The 12,077-nt window shown below is 24.3% G+C and overlaps 2 protein-coding genes across 2 annotated transcripts; both read right to left on the bottom strand.

The window, feature by feature from the left end:
- Positions 1-293: 293 nt before the first annotated feature.
- Positions 294-5,338, bottom strand: LOC128960934 (M-phase phosphoprotein 8-like). Its single transcript, XM_054307102.1, has 6 exons — positions 4,987-5,338; positions 1,222-2,142; positions 1,005-1,159; positions 770-930; positions 549-676; positions 294-483 (listed from the first exon to the last, which is right to left on the bottom strand). The coding sequence occupies exons 1-6, from the start codon at positions 5,122-5,124 to the stop codon at positions 307-309; spliced, it is 1,680 nt and encodes a 559-aa protein (XP_054163077.1). The 5' UTR covers positions 5,125-5,338; the 3' UTR covers positions 294-306.
- A 1,891-nt stretch (positions 5,339-7,229) lies between these two features.
- LOC128961527 (uncharacterized) lies at positions 7,230-11,839 on the bottom strand. The gene is made up of 6 exons (XM_054307774.1): positions 11,536-11,839; positions 10,985-11,274; positions 10,517-10,924; positions 7,685-8,493; positions 7,448-7,609; positions 7,230-7,373 (listed from the first exon to the last, which is right to left on the bottom strand). Exons 1-6 carry the CDS (start codon positions 11,778-11,780, stop codon positions 7,230-7,232), a joined length of 2,058 nt encoding a protein of 685 aa, XP_054163749.1. The 5' UTR covers positions 11,781-11,839.
- Positions 11,840-12,077: the final 238 nt, after the last annotated feature.

Below are 12,077 nucleotides of genomic sequence, written 5' to 3' on the forward strand. Positions count from 1 at the left end.
ATAAATTGAGATTAAAACAAAATATAAATTAAATATTATAAAAGATTAATTGTAAGTTTTGCTTTATTTGATCAATTAAATTAAATGGTAATAATTTAATATTGAAAAATTATTTTATTAAAATTTGTAAATACAAATATGATATTAATATACAGTATGGTATAACAACATCAAACAACAATAACATTATACAGTAGTATCAAATTGAAAACTTAAACTTAACAAAACTTGTAAAAATACAACATTTAATAAATAGAATATAATAATAAAAAACATTAAATTAAAATAACCCTAAACTCAATAAAATTAATTATGTTTATCAAAATCACAATTATTATTATCAATCAATTCATTATCAATAAGTTTGATCTCATACGCACAGACAACTAGTTTCAAATGATTATCAATATTGTCAATAGTTTTCATTACTAACTCATTGGTTCCCCTAACTAGTGGTAAAAATGAAAAAACGTATTGCGAACCCTTTAAATAAATCAAATAATTATATCAATAAATCAATTTTCAATTAATTGTTTTATAATTAATACCTCAGTTAATGGTTTTTGTACTCTACCATTGAGCACAACTTCTTCAATGACATCGGTTCCGAAAAATCGGCATTTTATGTCATTTTCTGTAATACTAGTGTTAGCCGCAAACAAAATATAACCCACACCTATTATGATAAGTTTAAGATATTTATTAATAAAATAATAATAATAATAATAATAATAATAATAATAATAATAATAATAATAATAATAAATACCAGGTTTTTGTTGACAATCAATGTTCAAATCAAACTCAAATGAAAGTCTGAATTGATTGGATTCACTCATTGAATAGCATTGAATGGGAAAAAGTGCGTTAACTATAGTGGCTGTATTGCACAGTATGTTCATCACCTGTTCCTCTAGTGATAGCGCGAGTCTATAAATTAAAAATTATATAAATTTTATTAATACAATTAAACAATAAATAACTATTAGTTTGTTAATCAATACCTCGATATATAATCAAATAGAAGTTTTTGTACTGATTGTTGACCACTATATCTGGTAATTCGTAAGGCATTTATACCTATATTATTAATTATTGCAAAATTGGATCCGTTATATAATAATAACTTAATAATCTCTTTAAAACCCTTACGACAGGCCTGTTGTGTAAAAATAAATAATTAATAAAAAAGATAATCGCATAATAATTAAATAAAAATACAATTATTAATGCCGTATCCCCGTTAAGATTTTGTATGTCTTTGAGAGCGCCATTGTTTAGTAAAAATTCAGTCATTTCTATATTATTGTCTTCACAGCACATCATCAAAGGCGTGAATTCATCATTATTAATGAATTTACAATTAATATCGGATCCATTATCCATTAAACTTTTGACTAACTCTTTATCACATTTTTTAATAGCAATCATTAAATCATTAGATTTATATAAATTTTCCTTTAAGTTTGTGTTTAACAGACAATCTTTATTTGTGTCGTCTTTTTCTTCATTGTTGATATTTTTAGTTTCATCGATCATATCATTAGAGTCATTGTCTGCCCACTCCTTCAATGAATTGGGTGAAGAGCTGTTACTTTGTTTTGGAGAATTGTCGGATGAGTTGCCCCGAGAAGAGGCCCTACTTTTGACTCGACTATAGAGGTCTTCTTTGAAGACATCAATCTTGCCTTCCTCTAAGTCTTTCCAAAAAGTATTTTTCGTTTTTTCAGTAGTAAAGCAGTATTTCAATCGTTTCTTATGAATCTTTTTCATTACAATTGTCTTTTCATTTGTTGTATTATTTAATTTGATATTTAATTTAAGAGTAGTCTTATGTTTTTTAATAGATTTACTTAATAGTGATTGTTGTTGTTGTTGTTGTTGTTGTTTTTGTTGGACTATATGTAGTGAAGAGTGTTTCTTTGATTGACTATTATCTGTGCTGTTATTACTGGTATTACTGCAAGTGGTCGATGGTCTGCCTCTTCGCTTGTTATTTGTTGAGAGTAATGACATTTTATTATTCATTTTATTTTTATATTTCTCAACCATTTTCCAAACAGTTTGTAAGTTAGACTCCGGTTCCCAGGTATCACTTTGAGGACCATAACCTTTCCATCGCACCCTAAATACTGTTGTGTCCTATAATTTATAAATTTAATATTAGATAATATTTCATTAATTATTAAAACTTTATATGCTATATATATACTGTATTATACAATATGTTTTTGATGTAATCAAATATTGTACAAATATAAAAGTCTACTAAATATTAATATAATGTATATTAAATGTACAGTCAGTACTGTAGGTGTAGTTATGATTTGAGACAAAACTTTTTATTTTCATTCAATGTCTACAAAACTACGTCTGAACTGTTGATCAATAATACGGTATAACTATTTTTATTACGTTTTTGTTATATAATTTAAAACTAATTAATTTTGTCTGTAATTAAATATCATTAACTTAATGTTATGTTTTCTATAGTACAGTATATTTTAAATACAAGTTAATTATTAAAAATATTAAAAATCAAACCATCTTTAGTGTAGATAAATATTTGAATGTTATCAGAAAAAGTAAACTATAACTATACTATAAAAATTCTGGAATTGAAATATATAGTTTAAATAAATGAAAACTGGGGTAAAAAATAGAATTAATATTAAATTAAAAAAAATCAATTTTTGTAATTAATCTAAATATTAATATTAGATTAGATTATGTGTTAATGGTATTCATTAAAATATAAGATTCAATTATGACAATCAATTTGTCGGATCCTATAAAATATATTATCTCTAAAATCAATAGAAATATAATTTAGATGTCAAAACTTCAAAAATCTGCAATTTTACCGAATGTTTAAATAATAATTAATACACAACAATAATAAAATAAAAAAATTTCATTATATTTTATAGTTTTAATTTTCATGATTTCTTTAAAATTACTTTAATATGAACTAATCTCTCAGCAAAAAAAAATGTATTTTATTATTATAAAGAAATTTATATTAATTTTTGATACAAATATCAGAAAAATTTAAGAAATTTATCAAATTTAGAGATTTTCACACAAAATGCCTAAAATTATGAATACTATTATTTCTATAATTTTTATATTTATTTATTTAATGATTATTTGTAAATAATTGCTGTGAATCTTGAAATTGTCTAATAATTGTCTGATAAGTAGAAAAGTAAGAAATTATTGAAAGTAAGCCAAAGGAAGGGACAAACATAATGTTAGTCGTAATGCAATGAGTTGTGTGTATAGAAAACAGGGAAGAGATATGAGATGTGGTTTTGATCGACTATTTCTTATTAAATCAATAGTGTATTCAGTGTTTGCAATATTCTAATGTTTGAAGAGCACCGGCACATACAGTACATACATATACTGCACACTTATATGCACTGGTATGTGTGGAAAAGGTTGTGTTACAGTTAGTGATGGATTGAGTTTTCTGGACTACAGAAGCTTTATTATATGGTTTATGTGGTGAATGCAATAGTCGATGATTTTTCTCTATTCAGACGATCACCACTTTTTCGAGCGCAGGGATGTTCAGTGTATGTATTCAATAGACAACTAACCGATTCCCAGAGTTCTCTCTCTCTCTCTCTCTCTCTCTCTCTCTCTCTCTCTCTCTCTCTCTCTCACTCACTCACTCACTCACTAACCATACATCACAGTGCAATGTATATATTGAAGTGATGGTAATGTTCACCAGTTCTGGTACTTCACTGATACATACTATGTAGTAGTAGTAGTAGTAGTAGTAGTAGTAGTAGTGAATGCCATTCACACTAATACACAGTTCTGTTAACTTACATAATACCAGAACTACACTCAATACTAGAACTACGACTACAGCAACAACAACAACAACTATTACTACCTACCAGTGCTGGTGTTGTTGGCATTGGTATAACCAGTAAATTACAGTTCAATAGATAGACAGGAAAATTGTAAAAACAAAAACTCTAATTTATATACCTTTACATTTACAGACACGACATACTGTACACAGTATATGACTTGTCTTTATATATAAAGACAACCAAATTAGTGATAATATTAATAAATGTAATGAAAATTATAAGTAATTTCAGAATATTTATCATAAGATATATTGCAATTCATTTACTAAACAATTGATTCCTTATTACTCATGCTTTGTATATAAAAAAGTTTTTTATTAAAAATATAATAAAAATAAATATTAAAACTCATTCTCAAATATACTATAAATTTATTATTACTACTAATTAAATCAGTTTTGGCATAATTTATACAAAATATATTATCAAATGTTATCAACCAATATGTTATTCAGTGTGCACTCAAACCGAGAGTATGTTTTACAGGAAGAGTCTAATGTTAGAGTCGATGGGGTAGTACTGACATCACTTGACATTATAATTATTATTCACTAAAAACACAATACGCTAAACAAAATTAAATATAATATAAATCTACTATAAGTTTACTAATAAAGCAGTTTTATTAGTATGTATTTAACTAAAAGATAGTATAAATATAATATACAAATTATATGCAAACGATAACTAAAACATAACTAACATTTAAAAAATATATTTAATAATATAGCTTATAAAAATAATGATAAACATTTTGATTAAACACAATAAAAATTGAAATAAATATAATTAACTGTCATTATCATCAATAGATCATTACATAGTTGGCATTGAAGATAACCAATGCTAAAGTAGTGGTTATAAATTAATTTAATTAAAGTAAAATTTATTTATGATTTACAAAAACTATAATTTTATATTATTAACAATATTTTTATCACTCAAGTATGCTGTATATGATATCTAATATATGAGAAAATAATATATAGTATAGTTATAATAAATGTCATTTAAAATTATAGAAATATAAAAATAGTAGTAATTGTAAATCAATTTAATTGTGAAATGATATGAATAATCGTAATTAACTCACGTCTTCTTCAGTTTTCATCCCAACAATCTCTTGAACTTCATATATGTCATCCTTGGCTTCCGTAACACTGCTATTATGAACGTCTGAATTATTATTAATAATTTTGTTATTACAAGGTTTGCTAATAATATTATCCATAACTTTGAATGATTTGTATTGATTGTTAATTTTTGTCGACACAATTCAATGCTATAGTTTTGAATATTGAAAATTACTTTCCAAACAACCTATTCGTCCATTTGTTGGTATTTTTTTGTATTGAGACAACCTATGGACTGAATCCTTATGAGTTAACAGAAAGTAAAAGTAAGATTCATATCTAATGTAAACTTAAGACTGTCTTCTCTGGTAATGATATAAGAGAGAGAGAGAGAGAGAGAGAGAGTGAGTGAGTGAGTGAGTGAGTGAGAGAGAGAGAGAGAGAGAGAGAGAGAGAGAGAGAGAGAGAGAGAGAGAGAGAACTCTCCAAATGATTACCACAACAGTAATAGTAGTTTAGTCTCACTTTGCGAGGTTCAGGCATTAGAGCTCAGTCTCAATCATCATAACTAACACACTGAAAGTCAGCTGTAGATGCAATCCAATGCACACACTTACGCACACACACACACACACACACACACACACACACACACACACGCACTCACTCACTCACTCACTACTGTATTGTAGGCTACAAATAACAGTGTTTTTATCGGCTACTCTGAGATTTCTATAGTTATGATTCCCTTTCAATGTAAACGCTTACCATTGAATAAACCAGAAATTGTTTATTTCACATCTCATCGATGGATAAACAGTATATAAAGTAGTATTACCGGTATATAATTACAGTAAATATTACATATAACGGTACAAATGTTATTTTAAACACATATATATAAACTAACTAATATTTATATATAATAATTAATTAATAAAAAAATATAAAAAAGATAGATACACAAAATGAGATGATAGCAAAACTTTTGGTATTTATTTGGCACTAAAATATTGATTGCAACAAAATAAATACCGAAACTCTCCTATTGGTTGCAATACCGGAATTTAAACAACGGTTCACAAGTTGTTATGTCATACAAATACAGTAGTGTTATCTCGTTATATATATTTAAACAAAAATTTTATATTATATACTGTACAATGGTATTAATTTATATACAATATCTTATATTTCTCAATATATTTATTATTTATAAATTATATTATTTTTGTTTATTTTGAAGAAATAGATTATAAATTATTATTAATGAGAATATATAACATATGATACTATATATTAATAGATGATTTATATTTAAAAGTCAGTGAATATTTATTATATTTATAGTTTACTTTATATTTACTGCAGTTATTCAAAAAAAAAAAATTGATTGCTCATCTAAAATATTATCATTAATTACTAACTAATTTACATTAAATTCTTTGATATTTAAATATTTAATTTTCAGACTAATGTTATTTAAGATGTTTTTTTCATCTGAGATCTTAGTTAACAGGAAAAATAAAACATACAATTGTATAATGTTTATAATTATATACTGTATTTATTAATCTTACTTAATGATTAAAACATATAATAAAACATAATTGCATATTTTTATTTCAAACTTAGATAATATATCCGAGTCATATAAAAACAATAAATTTGAGTTATATATGTTTTTGAATATATGTTACACATAAAAATTTATTCTATGTATTTAAAAATTATAAATTATTTTAAATAATTGTCATGATTTTAATATATTTTATACAATAATAATAATACAGTATTAGAGTATTTTATATTGGTTGTACTTATTAATTTTAGTTATAATTTTCTAATAAATAACAATTAACTCTGTTTATATATTTATTTCAAATTATAGAAAAAATAAAAACTAAAATATATTATTTTGCATATTCTTAATTATTGCATATAAATTATGTATTCAATATATTAACAATTTTAATAATTAATTAGTTCATTTAAGTTAAAATACAAAAGTAATGTTCAAGTTTAAAAACACTATATATTAGATTAATTTTTATTTAAAAAATGTATTTTTTAAAATTTTACTATAATAGTACTGTATATTATAGTATAATGAAGTATAATATTGTATATGTTTAAAATATTAAATATGTTTATTATATATTTCTAAGAGAGAGAGAGAGAAAGAAAAAGAGAGAGAGAGAGAGAGAGAGAAGAGAGAGAGAGAGAGAGAGAGAGAGAGAGAGAGAGAGAATAAACAGCTATTTTAAGCAAAAATTGCATTTCTAATAATGGTTTTTGCAGTACAATCAGGAAACACATTCAAAGCTTTTATTGCCTTATTTGTGTATAAATCCAAATATCTATTGCATATGTCAATGGCTGGTCCTTTCAATATAATTTGTTTGATCTATAAAATGATAACAATAAATAATTTTATTTGTGATAAATAATTTTATAAAAATTACAAAATTTAAAACTTACTAAATTATTATTAATATCATCTTTACTATTAATCATTTGTGACAAATAGTCATAAAATTTAGGATCACTTTGCATATGAAATATAACGGGTGCTGACATTAACTTTATCGGGACATCATTATAATCGGTATTATCCATAAAAATATCCATTTCATATTTTAACTTTAATATAAACCAATAGATTTAATAAAATAAAGAAATAAAAATAATTAAATAATAAATTGAATAAATGATTACATTCCAGACAAGTTGTGAATAGTATCCGACATCAAAGCCTGACTTTTGATATCTATCTGAATGTTTGGCCAATAAAAACATAATTTGCGAACAATAGGCCAACATCTTTGTTAGTGAATATCCAGACATCTCTTCCCAATCAAATATTGTCATTTTATTTGATGGTATATCAATTTGATCAACATTTTTATCATTGTTAAAATGGTAGATACAATAGTCATCAATGGCACACATAATCAGTTTTAATGCCGAGTTATTATTGACCAAATTAGCCAATTTTACAATAGCATAGGATAGTAGATAATCACCGCCTAAAATAGATATCTTGTTGGCGTCATTCAGACGTTTGATGACTGGGTTTGTAGTTATTTGATGAGTATTTGATGTTGTATTGACCGGTAAATTGATGACAGCCTCGTGATGTATAAACAATGCTTTATTAATCATTGAATAAATTTCAACGAAATCGTTTTGTTTTTTAATAATTGTTTTATCCGATGAATTAAATGATGGCAAACATTGACTTACTTTAGCTAACAGTAATAATAGCATATTTCCTGTGTTATCCATAATATAATTTTTCATTTTATTATTTCTGATGTTTGTTTCAAAGTGGTTATGATTATCAAACATATCTCTTGCAATGTCGACAATAGGATGATTACTTTCGGCAATATATCGAGTATTGACTTTATCTAATGTGAATGTCTTCAGATCTAACTGATCTCGAAGTAAATTATCGACATTAAAGTAAGACATCGGAAACCCCACCACTTTCTCGCCTTCAGTCAGCACTTCATATACTTTAACTGATGAATAGTTTAAATGATTTTTAAAGCCATTATTTCTGCTATTAATAATCCTTTGTTGTCCAAAACCAATCCAATGTTTTGTTGATATATTAATAAAACGAGACATTGTTTTCATTTTTTAATTCACTTATTAGTTTTATATAGATTTTTAATTGTTTTATAAACATAAAAATTAATTGACAAAATTTTTAAAAATCTTTTTATATATTAAACAATTTTAAACATTAATTAAATTATATAATGATTTGACTAAACAGTTAGGATTAAATTAATATTTTAATATTTTGTTGAATCTAAGTTTCACACAACATGTTTAAGTGGTATCAGTTGTTAATTAAATGCTAAAAAGTGAAGTATTTAACAAATGAAAAGTTTTGTTATTTCAAAGTAGGGAACAGTTATATTCCAGTGAAAATGTTGGCCCAAATAATTAGCAATTGGTTTGAATATTGAAGTAATATTTATATAGTCAGCTCTGAAATTTCAATTTTATTTGTAAAACATGTTTATCATATTTAAAAGACAACTTTATCGCAATTATGTGAAATATCTTTTAATTTAAATAAAATACAGTCTATTAAATCAATCAAACGTTAAGATTTAAAAAATAATTAACAATTAAATAATAAATAACTTTCAAATTATCACTTAATATAAAATTTATGTTAGAAAAATAATAAAGTATTATTTTGTTGATTTAATATTTATTCTGGTGCTATATTAATGTTGTGTAACATTTTTGTCGATGCAATTAATTTTTTAAAAGATTTATCCGTTATATTTTAATAAAATAATTTATATTTAATTTTATAAATATTCTTAACTGCATTTAGATATAATACTATTATTATATTTTAACTTTAAGCTAAAACTTTCTGTTTTTAATTTATCACAATTTTCTTTATGTTTATGAAAAGATATCAAAATTTTAGTTTTGATATCTTATACCTTATTTTTGATGTTATTATCGAATCTGAAATCAGAATTTCAAAATTCGCAAATTGAAAATCTGCTAACACATACACCCACACACATATAAATTATATACATATGTAGTGATATGTATATAATTATTGTCTTATTATATATATATATATAGATTTCTTAAAACAATTTAAAAAAAAAATTAAAAATCAAATACAAATAAAATTAAAAATATATTTTTATACATATAATACAAATACGTGTAATATATTATAATATTAAACATTTTTGATAAAAATTTATAAAATAAAAATAATGAGTGAAATATATTTATATATTTTAATAATATATAAATAAATACAATGGATATTAAAATATTTTTAGTGCTAATATGATATTAATGAGTGCAGTCTTGGCCTCGGAGTCGGTAAATGTATTTATTTGATGAAATGCATGGTCTGAGTAATAATCTATTAGCGATTGAGTCTTTTTAATCACATCACTGGCTTTCACTTCATTGATAATCTGTTTTATAAGAAAAAATCACTAATTTTATTAATTTGAAAAAAATAAATGCTTGCATTAAATATTATTAAATATACACATTGTATTACTGAACTATACACTATTATAAATTATATTATCTTAATTACAGCTAATTAATATTTTCTGTTAAAAGGTTTACTAATTTATAAGTTAATAATAATAATTTTTTAAACATTAATTTTTATGTATTAATACTGCAATTATATGCCTCATTATTATGATAATAATGCAAATAATGTAACATTTTTATAAGTAAAGTTAATACTGTAAACAGTGTAGTAAATATTATTATAATTATTAAATAAATAATTTTTATCGTTATTTTTAATGCTCAACAAAATTAATTATTACTTCATTGAGATAAACTATTAACACTTTTGACCTTATATTACAAACTATTCATATAAATCATTAACATTAATTAAAATCATTTTAAGAAGATAAATAATTTATTAAGTTTTTACATTTAACTAAAGTATTTAAATCTATAATTTTTTTTATATTTAAAATTTAATACTTACAGTATTAATAAAAACTTGTTTATCATTACATTGATTAAAATACGATAAAAGTTGTGGATTAGATTTAAAGTATAATAGCATCGGTAAAGTGTATATAAAATCAATATTAGTAATACAGTTATCTTGAGTTGTGGTTAGTTTGTTGAACAGATCCAACTCATCGCATATATTCCAAGCAAATCCAACACTATTTCCAAACTTATAGACAGTATCTTTAATATCTTCACAGTTTGTTGATAAGTATACCATTGATTGGCATCCATGAGCTAAAAGACTTGCATTTTTCATACAAGTAATGTTAACCCAATTATCTAATAAATTGTTGACATCTGCGACAGCTATTTGTTCTTTTAACTTAACCGACAAATATTCTGCTTCTATATAATCCCGAAGAGCTTTACTCATAAGTTCCGTTACTCGACTGTCCTTTAGTTGCACTAATTTTTTTGTTGCCATTGAAAACATAAGATTACCTTTAAGTACAGCCATTCGGTTACCTTTTAATAAGAATTCAACAGTTTGTTTATTATCGGCACCGGAAGTAATGTCTGAGTTATTTGATGCGACACCCGTTGTATGATAAACACACCCGCCATGTATTAATTCAATAGTTTCTGCCAAAAGTAATTGTTTTGTTAATGAAGCTCCAAATTTACTGTCGAAATTGAGGTTAAACTTGAATTGAGGGGTCGTTTTGGGCTCCGGTAGAGTCGATACTACTTTCGCCAGCAATAGTGTAAGCAAAGCTCGACTCTTGTAGTTAACCTCAATCTCAGGATCCAGTTTTCTAAATGAGGACAAATCATACAATTATTTTGTTGTTTAATAAACTTTTACTTTAACTTCATATTAACACCGTTTTTAAATATGGCATAAATAAAATAAAATGTTTTTCAAATAAATTATATAATAATCAATTGAAAGTATCAATACTAATACATTTATCAAGTTCATTATTAATCATATAAATATGATTAAAAATTATTTCAAAAATATACTAATAATACTAACAATGTTAAAGAAAAAAAAACTTTTATAAATAGCTTACTTGTCTGCCATTAACACTGGATGACTACTAGATTTATCCATTAAAGTATCACATAATTTTGGTGTAAATTTTTGATTAAAATTTTGTTTAATACAAAGATCTTTGATTGAATAACCTAAACATATTTCGGCTTTAGTGATGGCTTCTCTCATTGAAGGCACTGTTAGATATCTTTTGCTTATATATGATATGCCAATTGTTGAGGTATTTTCAAACAATTTATAAACAACTTTACTGATCTTCATTTTTCTGAAAACTTCATATAAACTAATAAACGTTAAGATGAAATCATTTATGCGTTTTATAAATCAAAATTTGTAGGCGTCTGAGTTATAAATAAGCAAATAAAACAAAATAATAAAAATTGTTCAAATGTTGTATAACAGCTATGCCATTACATTTCCAGTACAGTTATGCCATATTTTTTTAATAATTGCGTTATTGTCAGCAAAATGAGGTCAAAGGAAAAGTGAAAGTTCACGATATCTCTGCCCATAACTGTCATTGCACTCCAATACCAATGCTTTCATGTTATGCAACAC

This window comes from Oppia nitens, unplaced genomic scaffold (genome assembly GCF_028296485.1).
Source record: "Oppia nitens isolate AA-2021 unplaced genomic scaffold, nextdenovo-longstitch-racon4-pilon3 scaffold5_pilon_pilon_pilon, whole genome shotgun sequence".
Taxonomy (NCBI): domain Eukaryota; kingdom Metazoa; phylum Arthropoda; class Arachnida; order Sarcoptiformes; family Oppiidae; genus Oppia; species Oppia nitens.